A 15,560-nucleotide genomic window follows, 5' to 3' on the forward strand; every position below is an offset into this window, starting at 1 on the left:
CTTTAAGAAGAAATGAAATCTTATTTTTCTTTGATAACAAAATAGGTCGGCAAGAAAACTGTATTTAAGTTTTCTTTGGTCAGAATATTTGGTTGAAACTTTATTAAATATTGTACCAAAGGAAAAATAAATATTGACAATAACAACAAAATTATGAAACTATGCACGAGTTTCGGCCAAAAAAAAAATTATGCATGAATTATTATGTAGAGAGAAAATTAGAATGAGATGCATGTGGGGTGGAGTGGTGGACCCATCAGCAGCTATAGCCCAATTACATTCTCAGAAGTGTCCCACATCTAGGTTCACGTAAGGGTCATCATTTGGCTTTTGGGCCCTAAGCCTGGCCCTTGCATTAGAACGAGTCGGCCCAACCATTCTCAAATAGGATAGGGTATGGGCCACGCAAATAAAGTCCGGCCCGGCCCGACCCGTTTGTGCCCATTAGAGCCAAATCTAGCTCGACCCTTTAAACCCGCCCAATCGAGCCCTAATAATTTTCTATTTTTTAGATATGTTTCTCTTTTTCTATAACATACAACTTATCTCTTTCTTTGTAATTGATTTCGTCAGTTTTATTTTCTTTAATCTTTATATTCATTGATAAACAACAATTAATTTTGGAAGATTTAGAGAGATAGTTGGTTAAAGATAACCACCTTAACTAATATTTATAGATGTTACTAAGTTAATTCAAAAAATACATAAATATATATATATATATATATATATATATATATATATATATATATATAATATTTATCCAGAGTAAGGCCTTGCTATGAAATTAAAGTTCGAGGTTAGAGTTTAAGGTCACTTTTTAGTCTTATATTCACATCTCGACCGTTCAGTTTTTAGGTACTAATGTATAGATCATCTCTGCAAATTTTCAGCCAAATTGATAATCTTTAAGGTATCTAACTTGCTTAAACCAATGGACGAACTGAATCTGTCCAATCTGAACCGTACTAGCTTTAAGGCAGTTATCAATGCCTTAACGACTATCAATTTGGCTAAAATTTTACAGAGATAATCTATTAGGCCTGGGATCGGTTCTGAAAACATCATTTTTTGTAGGAACCGGAACCGTTAAGCTTTTTTCGGTTCGGTTACGATGTTATTTATATTAGGAACCGTTCTGGGACCGAACCGTTCAGTTCGGTTTGGTTTTGACCTGTTTTCGGTTCCTATACAGAACAACAATCTTTGAGAGTTTTATAGTTTCCCAGCTACTCAAGACTGCAGCACAGCACATAATCCACATATAGTCATATACAAAAAGTAACAGAACGTATTACAACTGAATAAACTCAATGAAGTAATAAATTGATGAACTGATCTTGAGGTTACAGACCGCAGCACAGAACAAATATGCTGAATCAAGTCAATCAACTGATGATCTTCAAAGTTCCATCTCCAGAAATACGGGTACTTGAATTCAAAGAAATCGAATTCGAAGCCATATGCTGATGATTTGGGATGAAGATGAACTAGGATGGTTTGGATTTGGGATTTAGGATTTTGAAGCAAAGATGAACTGGGATGATTTGAGTTTTGCGTTTTTGAATTGGGGGAGAACAATTTTGACTTCGAAAGCTAAATCGGGAATTGGAGATGAACTGAGGAGCAGGAGCTGTCGAGCTGAGGACTGAGGTCGTGTTTCATTGAAGTCATGGAACATTAGGTCAAGTTACAAACGAAACAGGCCTGGGCTTAGGGCAATAGGGCTTGAATTAGTTGAATATATGGGCTTTTATTTGCCTAAGCCTACATATCTCGGTTCCTACGGTTCTGATATGTTCAAAAACAAGAGAACCGGAACTGAACCGGACACATGAAAACGGTTCAGCTCTTGAAAAATAACATGTTTTTAATACGAAAAACCGAACCGAACCGCCGGTTCCGGTTCGATTCGGTCCGGTTCTACCGGTTCTCGGTGCTAAAGTCTCAGGCCTATGATCTATACATTAGTACCTAAAAATCAAACGGTAAAGATGTGGATATGCGACCGAAAAGTGACCCTAAACTCTAAAAGTGCACTTTAATTTCAGAGTGAGACCTCGCTCTGGATAGGATATATATATATATAGCCCTTCTAGTAAGAGATCCCTTTTTTTGACCATTTTAAGGGATCACTTATTAGATTCACTTTTCGATCACATATCCACATCTCAATCGTTCAGTTTTTAGATATATATGAGTAGATCACCTCTGCAAATTTTCAGCCAAATTGATAATCATTAAGACATTCATTACTACGATTTACAATTATGAACACGAACGGTTCAGGTTGGACATATTTGGTTTTTCCATTGATTTAATCTAGTTCGATACCTTAACAACTTCAATATCCAGATCGACATATTGATGGGATTAAAATCACCCGCAATTCACCTAGCATTATTCTATTTTTTTCCTCGAAATAACCCACAATAGGGTGAGGCTATTTCCACCCTACACCCTACAATTAAATTTTAAACATAAAACTTCCAATTTCACCCTCAAAGAATTTAGAAAAAAAAAATATCACCATTGAAAATGTGAATCTGAAAAAGAAAAAGAAAATAAGCATACCATCGTGCTGCAACCCCATGCCCTCTAGTTTCTTTTTACTCTTTTGTTTTTTTTCCTCTCTATTATCTTCTCCCTTCATTAGCTATTGTGACTAGAATCAAACACGAGTCACATGAAGTAGAACAAGATAATACTAACCAAAAGTTTTTTTCACTTATTGCTATAGCTTGAAAATTTCGTCTAACTAATTGTTTGGTAGGCTAGCGATAAAGAAGCTGAGTTGATAATTTTTTTTTCTTGGTATAGATAACTGAGATGATAATTGGGATGTCTGTTGGGTAAAATTTTATTTATTGATATTTTATTTTATTTTTGTTAATAATTATAATTAAGGAAAATTTTGGGATTTAAAAAAAAAAATTGGCCATAGGGTGAACAAAGTGTTTAGCAGGATGGAAATAGCCGCACCCCCCATAATAACATGAAAAATACCTCAATCTGATGCTTAGGCAGGGAGTCATTAAAGTCCAACACCCAATTATATAAAGATAGAGCTGGGCTCCGTCTATCACGTAAGTAAAAAGGGTTGTGATCTCATAAGGAGCTAATAGTAATAAAATTCATAAAATTTTGTTTTCCATCTTCGGTTGCAGATTGATAGAAGCAACAAAGTAAATATGACAACCCTTTTTACTTTGTTCATTGAAAATGTGTAAACAATTGTAGTTTATCAGATAAAATTAGAACTAACATAGTGTCAATCAAATGATTAAACGCTTTCCGATTTAGTTAATTTATTATAGATTTTATATGTGTATATGTAGCTAGAGAATGATTGGTTCAGATTATTAAACTACTTGCTCAAAAAGTGAGGGTTCTGGAATTTCAAGTTTGAATAGGTTCTCTTTAGAACCTCACTTTATTGATATTATTCACTTATTTTCACCTCTAGACTTAGACCCAGATCAATATACTATACAACACTTGTTATGTAGTCTCACCAAAAGAAAAGGAATATGCTGCCCCATAATAATTGAACAAAGAAAACTTAAATTTATAAATTTATTCAAGTGGATTATTTTCATCTTCTAAAAAAAAAAAAAGTGGAGTAGCCAATGATGCACTATTTGCTAATTGGTGCTTGTTTGAATACATGTATTTGGTAGGGACTCTTGATATCATTTCAGGATGTACTCTAGGTGCTTATTGTAATCAGGGGTTTAGGCTCAATGTCCCCCCCCCCTTATATTCGGCTGTTTCATTTATCAAGACTTGAGGGCAGCCGCACCAGCCCTTTACTCAAAAAAAAAAAAAAAGTGGATTATTTTCATATAAAATGCAAGTTTTTTTTTTTTTTTTAAATAAACTTATGTTAAGAAAAACAGTAAACATTACATAGAATGAGGACCCAACTAAACTATTCAAGACAAACAAACATGAAAAGAAAAAAGAACAATAAAGGCCCAATGAAGAAATTGAAAGCAAACTTAGTAGGCTTAAACCAAGCGAGGCAAAAACTTGGCCATCCAAGTAGCAACCAAGGAACGAATAGAATGCAGTAGCATCACTTGCGCCGCTGCAAAGAAAGTTGCAATCAATTTCATGATTCGACGAGATAATGAGAACTTGGGAGGGACTGATTAGGGTTTCGATCAAAAAGCAACCAACTTCTTCATTCTTGATACAAAATCAAGAAGCAAAGATCTCAAACCATCTATGCAACTGAGATCAACCACAAAAACTAGACGGGGAGAGAGAGTGTGAGTGAGTGAGTGAGAGAGAGAGGGGGAGAGAGAGAGATTTTGGGTCAAAAAGTTCAGGATAGTAAATTAAAATTAGTCATTTTTGGATAAAACTGACATTTGGAAAAGTTTTTGGCAAGATAATAATTAGTCACATATGACGACTTCAACAGTGTTGATGGCTATTGGATAGGGGTCATCATTTGGCTCTTCAGCCCTAAGCCTGCTCGACCAAGCCCTTGCATTAGGGGGGGGCACCCAACCCTTTTTCAAATAGGGTAGGGTATGAGCCATGCAAATAAAGCCCGGCCCGTTTGAGCCCGTTAGGGCCAAGTCCAGCCCGGCCTTTTAAGCCCTAATAATTTTATATTTTTTCTATTTTTAAAATATATTTCTCTTTTTTCTATAACATACTACTTTATCTCTTTTTTTGTAATTGATTTCTTGAACTTTATTTTCTGTAATTTTTGTTTCCTTTGTTAAACAATAATTAATTTTGAGAGATTTAGAGAGATAATTAATTGAATACAACCACCTTAATTAATATTTATAAATGTTATAACTTATAAGTTAATTCCAATATATATATATATATATATATATATATATATATATATATATGATCAACAAAAAACAATGAGTCTTGTATTACCTATATAACCATTGAGCCACATTTTGAGATAAGAAATAAAAATAATGTAGTTCTTTTTGTTAAACAAATTAAGGCCCATTTCGGCCCTATTTGGAAGGCCGGCCCTAGTGGCTCGGGCCTTTCGGGCGGGTAAGGGTTAACATATTTAAGCCTCGGCAGACCCTACCGACCCTAAATTTTGTTGACTTTGACTAGGCCCAACCCTGCCCGACCCTAAGCCCTAAAATTTAGGGTAGGGCTGGCCCTAGCCCGACCCATGATGACCCCTACTACTGAATATTTGTTAGGGTGGTTAAGGTTTCGTCTTTGGTCTTGAAGTTTGTCACTTATTGAATTTGGACCTAGGAGTTCCACTAGTTTATTCATTTTTGTCTTAGTCTTTTAACCATACGCACCCATCCTGGTCCTATGAAGGTGGCACATATGGCTTTATTTAGGAGTTTCCGTAACCATATAGTTAAAATTGGGTATAGGGTTGATTTTTTGTAATTATTGCTATGTACTCTTTATCATTATTTTGTGTTTTTGAGCGATCAGACATATGCATGTGTAATGTTATGTGTGGTGAATTCACTTTTATCTATGACTATTGGAGGGGTGAGTCCGAGGTGGTGTTGCGGTGGCGGTGGTGTTGATGCAAGGAATGGGTTGGGCTGTATTAGTAGGCTGGTGCAGTCCCTTTGCTATCATGAATGGATATTGGGTCTGGGCTCATAAACTGGGCTTATCCCATGTTTTTAGTTTGTTTTCTTGTTTTAATATTTCTTACTGTTAATAATTACCTACCAGGTTTTGGTTGAGTCTATGTGGCCTTATGCTGGTTTGGGCACCTCATGTGCCTTGTTTTTCCTTGGAGAGATGACGCACCTTCATCAAGTGGATGCAATCTCCTAGTGGCAAGATAAAATTAAGTGTCATTGGATTAAGCTTGTCAACATATTGGAAAAGGTGGATTAACTGTTTTACAGCATTGCATTAGCTTTCTGATATGTCACCGTTATTGTCAAGTAAAGGGAGTTATTGGTATTGCACTTTTTGCTAGTTGGTGTATGTTTGAATACATAGCTATAGTCGAGGCTCCAGTTATTATTCAGGATATTCTCTTGACGTTGATTGTAATCTGGGGTTTAGGCGCTATGTCCCCGCCCTAATGTACGTATTCTACAATTTCCTTAATCAAAGTTTGAGGGCAACCGAACTGGCCCGTATTTAAAAAAAAAAAAATCAATTGTACTTCTGCACTTTTAGTTTGATCAGATGTACCTCTGTGTTCTCCACTTTTAATCAACTTTGTCCAATCATTAGCTCTTTTGTCCAATATTTTGAAATTTGAATACATAGCTCTATCTAGTGGGCTTTCTTGTATCATAATGAAGGTGATACGCAAAATTATATCATAAGTGACGAAATTTCAAAATATATATCACAATAGTTGGCAAAATAGCTAAGAGTTGGTCAAGATTGAGTGAAATTGATAAGTATAAGGGCACCCGTGATGAAATTACTTCCATGCTTATATTATTCATTCTAATGTAAATATAGTTATATATTATTTTTTCAAATTGGTAAGTAATCTACCCGAATAGGAAAATAGAATTCAATACAATATTCTTCTACAAGAAGAAAAATGTAATAAATTACATTTCCACCTATAATTATTATTATTATTTTTTGAATAAAGGGCTGGTGCGGCTGCCCTCAAGCCTCGATTAATGAAACTGTCGAATACAACGGGGGGACATTAAGCCTAAACCCCTTATTACAATAAACATCTAAAGTATGTCCTGAAATAATATCAGGAATCTCTACATAAGACATGTATTCGAAGAAGCACCAACTAGCAAAGAGTGCACAATTAGCTACTCCATTTGCTTTAACATAGCAGTGACATAGCGGAAAGATAACTCGAAATGTAACCCGATTACAACATAGCATAATTATCAGCTTTAGCACAGCTTTCCTCCTATGTTGCCGCCGAAAAAGAACTCCAACGACACTTAGTCTCACCCTGCCACTAGGCGGCAGCGCCCATTTGATGAAGCAAATAACTCGCCGCCGACCTAGAGCAGACAAGGCACGTAGAGTGCATACACAGGCACAAAACCCGATTAGTCCTACACAACTAATGTAGGGATTTATTGCTCGCATAAAGCGACATATAGCTAACCAACATAAATAAACTAAAACATAAAATAAACTTAGACCTATGGCAGGGCCCAGAAACTGAGCCCAAGCCCAAGCCCATATAGCTAGAGGATCAGAGCCAACATGACAAGCCCGACCCAATACTATTTTAGCCACCGCCGATATCCTGGCACCTCCACCTATTTCGGGTCGCCGCCGTCATCAGCACTCCATCAGCCTCCACCTATAAATTTTTTTCTTTAGAACACACAACTTCCATATTATTTTCATGACCACCATATAAATAGAATCGTAATTACAAGCCACATATCCATCAAAATTTTAGTAGAAATTGAAACAGACAACAAATATAGAGAAAAGAGTAATGTCAAGCTCTATCCCATGGCCATCATATCTTGCACTCAACTTGCTCTACTCGTTTTTGCATTAGGTAGATATATCATCCTAACTTCTAACATATTCGAGTTACAATCGTCGAATTTATGTTTCACTGACCATTGAATTTATCGAGTTTTTATCTTAGTTGCATGGTGAAGATTTGAAAAACAATGTATTGGTGTTGCCTCTCGATTTATTCATGTTTACAATTCCATCATTGCTAGGCTCTCGATCTCTATGATTCGATGAAGAATGAGCAAATAACTCTTAGCCACTCCTATATTTGAGGAAAAATGCTGTCTAATTAAACCACGAATTACAAATGTCTGGAAAAGCTCTATTAGATCCAATGTCACACTCAATAAAGATTTATGATATGTGTATAGAGTATACTCAATGTGTGCGAGCCTATGCATTCGGTTATCATTTCCAATTGGATGATCCGATGAATCAATAATTTATTAGAAATTTTGAAGCAATCTACTTCTAGATCGACTCGCGCAATAGAGCCAAGATATGGTAACTAACATTAGCTTGCACTACAAATGGTGATGACATGCAGTTGCAATCATGCGGATGTTTATGAAGGCAGATACATCTATACGCACCAAACCAATAGGTTATTGCAACGGCCTTGACTGCAACACAGTTTGTCGCAGTAATCATCCTAGTGGTGCCTAAAAATGTGATGAAACAAACACTTGCAACTGCTATTACTCTTGTCCTGAAAAAACAAACTCATCATTGGCGACAACACCACCATTTTTTGAAATATGCAACTCTGCACAGGGTAAATGCGATGCTAGCTGCAATATAGACTATTGCATTAAGACTTGTGCAACTATATATACAATTGATGTTGCACGTTGTAAACTAATCCGTGGTGGATTTGAAGTGTGTTATTGTCACTATCCTTGTCATCATCATCTGCCAATGTTGGAAGGATGATAAAACTCTCCAAATTGTAATCTGCACTCCCACTTTCTAAATTTAATATATTTTATAACTTTATGTGCTGCATTTCCTCTTTTGCCCTTGTCCTCCATCCAAAAATCAAAATGATATTCCAAATTGTTTTCACCCCACATACCCCACTTGTTCTCTTCATCTTTAACCCCAGCTAGATTGCTCTAAAGCAAAACTGTACATGTAATTCATGGAAGAAAGCATTGACATAGAAATTGGTCCAAAATAATTTGGTTAATTTTTAGAACTTACCAAGCTCTCTAAGGTTCCAGTAATCAAAGTAATAATACTGTTTGGACCCAAAATGAGCATTTTGGCCTGACAAGACACGTCTTGGAGAAATTGAGCCAATGTCAGTGGCTCAAGCTATATATTGTCGACAAGTTCGAAATATATATTTAGAGGCTAAATAAAGCCTACTATGGAAGCATGGAAGCATGAAAGCATGAAAAGTCAACTTTAGCACATTTTCCTACTTCGGCTAGGAGAAACCGAGCTAAACAAGGAAGGAGGGGCGGCAGACTAACCAAACGAAATTCAAATGAGCTGAAACTTTCCAGATTAAATCTAGAAATCCCAAGGATCATTTCTTATGAAGAGTGCCAGAGCTAGTTTTGAGTGTAAGGCCTTCAAACAATCAGTCCAATTTCCTTGTCTAGAGAGGCTTGGAAAACTGGACCTATAAGAGGTCCAGCAGCGTTTACGAACCAACCACTATATCAAAAGCTCTGGAATTTTACCATGGTGATCTACACTCATAGTGGAACATTTCTTATGAAGAAGTCACTGTCAAAATCTGAGTGCTTGATGGAGATAAAATTGAAGGAATAAAGGAGCAGAAAGTGCTTCCTTATCTCCAAAATTCATCATTCCTTATCTCCAATTATGCCTCCTTATCTCCTTATCTCCGAAATTCATCATGCTTTATCTCCAATTATGCTTCCTTATCTCCAAAATTCATCATTTCTTATCTCCAATTAATGCTCCACTATCATTTGTTTAATGCTAAACACCTTGGCATGGTAGCCTATAAATAGAGGTTACAATGAAACACTTAAACACACAATTCACTCATCAATACATCTCTAATTAAGATGATCTAAGTCTCTCTAGAGCAAACCTTTCTAAGAGCAACTCCTCACCTTCTCTTTCTCTTACCGGTGATCACACTCCTAGTCCTAGTCTTCTCAGAAGCCGACTTTCAGTGCCACCAAACCCTCTGTCAACGTACTTCGGTCCTACTCTCCTCGGGAGCCGATTGTAGTACCACGACCACAACGGTTATGGAACCAGCCAAGAAAGGGTAACGCCCTCGCAAACCAGCCAAGCTAAAGTCACGCTTTAGCAAGTTCTCTCTACTTCCCAGTGGTTCTCGCTCTGCTCGATCTACAACATCGAGTATCGATTGTGATTTTCAAGAAGATTAGCAAAAGTCCTCACCACGAGGCATAAAGAATTCCACGACGAGGTTGGTGCTCTCCTTGTCTACAATTGCTTGAAAGAAGTCAGGTCAAGGGACACCCCCGACGACCGCACCCGAACGGTGCTGGCACGCCCGCGCAGAAAAGAGACTGTTGACCAGCTGCAACAAAATTGGAGCCAAACAAATACTACTTAATTTCTTGAGTTTATAGAGGCTAAAAACTGCAAGAAGCTCAAGTAAAGTAGAACCCAGAAGCTGCTGATCTTTTAGAATCAAGAAGCTGCCCAAAAATGAACCAGTTGGGTCTGCTTTCCAGACTTGGATGGTACGTAGATGGCTTCTCCATTCACAGTGGTGACATCTTCCACGCCATTAACGCCTCAGAAACCTCATCTCTAACCAATGCACTCTTCAGGTACTCTCTCTCTTACTCCATTTTCTTAATAGGTTTGCTGGGAGATCACCTTCTAACCAATTCCATATGTTACAAATGTAAAGAGGTAATATCTTACACAGTTTCGTTTTGACTAGTAACCCAATTTGTACACCCCATTAATTAATAGAAGTATAGAACAATCAATCTTGTTTTGTTTGGATTAGAAAATACCATTAATCTTATGGACTTTAAATTTGAATCAATTTTAGCATGGAAGCTGAGCTATTGCTTTTGACAAGTGATGGAATGGGTGATCAGAGAAAGGCCCTACAGGCCAAAGAAGCTAGACTACTCTTATCTTTTGGAATTTACAACCAAGTTTCATGGGATATCACAAGTTAAACAACTCTTGGATGCTTGCGTGCTTGGACAAGGGAGATTCAGAATGAGCTCCTTTACAACAATCTGGTGATTGCGTGCTTGGACAAAGGAGCAATAAGGCTTCCGCTTGAGTTGGGGTTGAAGATGAAGATGACATCTCGCACTTGGTCTTCAATCTGCTCATTATTCTGCATTCATCCCATCTCGCACTACCAGTACTCTTTTGCTTTAGCAATCGAGCTGGGGTTGAAGATGAAGATGACATGTGGTCTATGGGTAAGAGAGCAATTTGGTCATTTGGTGTATCACATTTTGATTTTTGGATGGAATACAAGGGCAAAAGAGGAAGTGCAACACATAAAGTCATAAAATATTAAGATAGTGGGAGTGCAAATTACAATTTGAGGAGTGCAAATTTCACTCATTTAAGTTTTATTCTCCATTTGTGTCTACAAAAGGGAAAGACTCAACATTTTATAAATCGGCTCAATTTTATGAAATAAGTATCTTATAGAGTTATAGGGGCACTTTCTCTAAGGCCATTTTTTTATAAGATTGTTCCTCTTAAGCCTTTTTTTTTATATTTATTTTTAAGCCCTTTTGTTCTTAAAATATAAATTTTACTTACCTAAAATACCATTTTTCTTTATAACACATATCTATTAATTTAGGATCGGGGTCCACCATAAAACACATTTTTACTTTTTTTTTTTTTTAAGAGGATTAAAGGATTTCACTCATACCATCACGTCACGTTATATCATAAAAACACATTTTCACTCAAATTTTGACCAAAATCACTCTCGAGCTCGAGTCTGCCACGTCACTGTATCACACTTGTATCACTAGAGAAGATCTTGCGTGGGGCACCCGTAGGGACACGTGGTGGGGAGGGCCAATCACTGCCCAGCAGGGGGGGTGTTTTGGGTATTTCACTTTAGGGAGCAGGGGCAGTTTCAAAAGAGATGGAAAATTTCCTTTTTTCTGATTGGGTGGCCGTAAGGCCACGTGGTGGGGAAACCCCCACCTAAGTATTTGCCGTATCACTAAAACACAATTTCACTCAATTTTTTCCTTATTTACCTGTAGTGTCCAGGTCTGCCACGTCATGTTGTATCATAACTGTATCACATATGTATCAAAGTTGTATCTCACGTGTATCACCAAAACACATTTTTCACTCAATTTTGCTCCAAATCACATTTTTTACTTATTAAGAAGGCAGAGAGGTTCCTCCTTTTTTGAATATGTATGATTTAGGCCTCATAAATGTTTTAATTAAGTTTTCATTATTATCCAAAAAGAAGAAGAAAGAAACCATTAATACATATACAACACTAATCATACTATGACGTTTTCTTAACATGATTGAATGTACGGAATCTTTAAAAATAAGTAGAAAGTAGTTGAACTAAATAATTGAATAAATATACGTTTGTTACACTGCTAATCTCCAAATGAAACCTCATAAAGATTTGGTTAGCAGACTTGTCTTCAATTGATTATTGAAATAATCATACATAATTTACGTTAAGACAAAATCATATTCACTCAAGCCCCCAACTAATGAAGTGTATTGTTTACCTTTCGCATGCTCCCTCTCCCTTCTCACCTCTTCCTCCTCTCTATGGGACAAAATCATCTACATTATCATACATACACATTGAGATGTAATTGAATTTAAGACTCATTCCAAGGATTTTTCATATAATTTATTAGAAGCATTATTAGAAATTATGAATACAAGCCAAAATACATGCAGCAAGATGACAAGAAAATTGTACCCCATTACAAGATTCCTTAGCTAATGCCTAAGATTCCACATGCCTATCCAATACTACAAGTATTAGCTAGGTATATAAAATTGACCGGCCAATAATTCATGTGTCTATTTTTTAGTCGAAACCAATAATTCATGTGTCAAATCCAAGATATTTTGTCCAAGAGACTATAATTAAAACATGAAATAAATGTTAATGACCAATAACTTCATGTCAGCTATTGTTATTTGTCAATTGGATGGTGACTAATGTATATTAATTGTATACTTCACAATCTTTACACACACCAGCGGTTAAGACAATGTGTATTTCCACAGTTATTAATTATATGTATTTTCTAACCAATCAAAATGCGCATGAAGGGAATATGATAATTTCCCTAATTTTTATCAAGTGTATTTTCTTAATAAATTAAAAGGTGCATGAAGGTTTGAAAAGGCTATGGTAACCTAGGTATAGTGAAAGACCCGATATTAACACATGATGCATGGACTCGTCGAAATTAATGCTCGTACCAATTATTTCAATTTTTATATTTATATTCTGCATTCTAAATTGAGAAGTGAGATCAGTTAATATTTTGCAGTGTACATGTAAATACGATCAAGTAAAATATCGATGTCGTTGATTGACAAATCAGGTTGCAAATCAGATGAATGCATTAATGATTGCAATGATAACTAAGATCAACAAGGAAGAAGGGAAACTGTGGAAGAAGAGAGGAAAAGAAGGAACTTTGGCTTTGGCGATCACCAAACCGCACTAATACCATTGTTATCGATCGGTGTCAGTGTATCCAGTGCCAAAAAAAACCACTCTTACTTAGGTCTCCATGTAGCTTTTCACTTTTTGTGTTATAATCATTTCATGCGCATGTATTGGTTTCTATTTAGAGTTGTTCTATTGTAAACAACCTTTTTTAGACTACAAGATATACATTATTCCGTACATGACATAAGTTTGAAATACATTTTATATAATTTTTGCAATTGAATCGAAATTCATTTCATCAACATAAATAATGATAGTGTTTCTTAATTCCAAAATAAACTTTTGTAAGCAATGTGTTTGGATTCGTAGGCAATATGAGGATGTTGAGGAATCTAACCAAATCTATCAATAGATGTGAAGACCACAATGGTTTTTGTAACTTTGGTCATCATGAGTTATAATTACAAAAACAATAACTCCAAGTTCCCCGTGAGCAAACCCCTATAACGAAAAAAAAAAAAAAAACCCTATAACGCAACGCAAAACCTGTCCATCTCCATCTGCTCCGGTCACCGCCTGTCGTTTAACCAAAAAAAAAAGAAAAAACATTAAGTGCCGTACAGCCGTCTCTACTTCCTCCAATCTCCTCCTCCACTTCCGAGTTCCTCCTCGTGTTTATCAGATTCCAAATCCTCCACCCCCCACAAGACAATACCCGCCAAAATGACACATCCACCCACCGCTTGGACACATGGCCGTGTTTCATTCGTCCTTGACAAAACAAAACATTTTTACGCAGAGGAGTAGAGCTGTGACTGTGTGTTGTAAGGCCCCACCTTCCACCACCAATAATTGATCATTCTCCGAATCCTCTCTGTCCTCAAGCTGGCACCACTCTGTCTCCTTCTCTTCCTTCTACACTTCTACTCATCGCTACTCCTTACAAGTTACAATCCCCTTCCCCCTTTTCTCCAATAAATCCTAAAACCCTAACCCTACTTTCCTCCACTTGTAAATACCCAATACCCTGTTTTCCATTTTCTTCCTTATATATATATATATATATATATATATATATATATATATATATATATATATAAACACGTACAACACCAAAATTCACTTCACTGATCACTCTCCCAACCTCACTCATCCAATCCCAAACACCATGTTGCTACTACAGTTCACTTCCAACTCCATACCCTTTCTCTGCTTCCTCTTATTGCTCCCGATCATGACCATTAGCTCCGATTCAGAGCCACCCCCGTCGGTCTACGACGTCCTCCTGGCCCACGGCCTTCCGATGGGGCTGCTGCCTAAGGGTGTGACTCAGTTCGAAATCGACGAGGGCGGCCGGTTCCAGGTGTACCTGGATCAGGCCTGCAATGCCAAGTTCGAGAGTGAATTGCATTACGACAGGAACGTGTCTGGGACTCTCAGTTACGGCCGGATCGGAGCGTTGTCGGGTATTTCGGCCCAGGAGCTCTTTCTCTGGTTTCCGGTCAAGGGTATTCGGGTCGATGTCCCCAGCTCCGGCATCATTTACTTCGATGTCGGCGTTGTTTTTAAGCAATTCTCGCTTTCGCTATTCGAAACACCGCCGGATTGTACTGCTGCCACCCCCGCCGACCAGGCTGATGTCGACGGCGGCAGGCTCATCGTTGACACTGTTTCCAAGGTCAGTCTTTGAAATTCTTTCACTAACTATTGTCATTTGAAAAAAAGAATAGAGAGACTGATAGGACTTGAATTGATTAATGTACGTGCAGAGTAAATCGGGAAAACTGCGGTATGGTCTCGATCAGGAGCAACATTTTGGGAGAGGTTTTGAGTAGGAATTTTGGGGGAGAAATGTGAGTTAGAATTGTGGGTTATACACAGAGAGTCTGGGGTATGGGTTAGTGTGGTTACTTGCGTTGTTTTAAGTTTTTAATGGCCGGTGAATTCGATTCGAACCAGAGATTGGACGAGGCAGAGAGAGAGAGAGAGAGCTATTACAAAAGATTTGAAGACCAAATCAGGTGATGAATCCGCAACAGGTTTATGTTGTATTTTGTGTATTATTATTAAGTCTATATGGTATCATGAAAATCATTGATAACATAAAAGCTTCCAATAAAAAAGAACTCTACTTTTTTTTGTAGCAATGCTCGAGTAATTTCTTATTGATGTTTTTGAGTTGTGCGTGGAATGGAACAGATGAAGAATGCTAACCCAGTTCGTTTTTTCTGTTCTGAAACTAACCAATTTTGAATTTTCATAGAGGACTTATATTTGCATTGTTATGCTCAGGTATAAACCTTGAAGGGCTCTGTTTCCATTGTCAGAGAGTTTGAGCAGAGGTTTTGTTCCACAAGTTCTTACCAAATTTTGCTTTGCTTTGTTTTTCTGGTTAACTCTGACAGGTTCTGGGGTTTTGGGTTTTCGCTTCTGTTTTTTCTTCTCGTCAGAGGCTTGTTCTTATTTACTATCCACGTTTTTGTTTGTTTGA

General features: G+C 37.1%; 1 protein-coding gene across 4 annotated transcripts; it reads left to right on the forward strand.

Annotated features, from left to right (window-relative positions):
- The first annotated feature begins 13,999 nt into the window (after positions 1-13,999).
- LOC133738258 (uncharacterized) lies at positions 14,000-15,560 on the forward strand. 4 transcript variants are annotated; one of them, XR_009860047.1, is made up of 3 exons: positions 14,000-14,747; positions 14,839-15,361; positions 15,475-15,560. XR_009860047.1 is itself a non-coding variant. In XM_062165755.1 (2 exons), the coding sequence occupies exons 1-2, from the start codon at positions 14,238-14,240 to the stop codon at positions 14,902-14,904; spliced, it is 576 nt and encodes a 191-aa protein (XP_062021739.1). In that variant the 5' UTR covers positions 14,000-14,237; the 3' UTR covers positions 14,905-15,560. The 4 variants fall into 4 exon arrangements, 1 of the variants encoding a protein (XP_062021739.1); XR_009860049.1 differs by having other exon boundaries at positions 14,839-15,090; positions 15,214-15,560; XR_009860048.1 differs by having other exon boundaries at positions 14,839-15,090; positions 15,362-15,560.

This window comes from Rosa rugosa, chromosome 3 (assembly GCF_958449725.1).
Source record: "Rosa rugosa chromosome 3, drRosRugo1.1, whole genome shotgun sequence".
Lineage (NCBI taxonomy): Eukaryota > Viridiplantae > Streptophyta > Magnoliopsida > Rosales > Rosaceae > Rosa > Rosa rugosa.

What these genes read in the sequence shown, in the direction of transcription:
- LOC133738258 (XM_062165755.1), top strand. Translation starts at nt 14,238, where the DNA reads ATGTTGCTACTACAGTTCACTTCCAACTCCATACCCTTTCTCTGCTTC. An exon ending in TCGTTGACACTGTTTCCAAG is followed by an intron (nt 14,748 to 14,838) that starts GTCAGTCTTTGA and finishes ATGTACGTGCAG; the next exon opens with AGTAAATCGGGAAAACTGCG.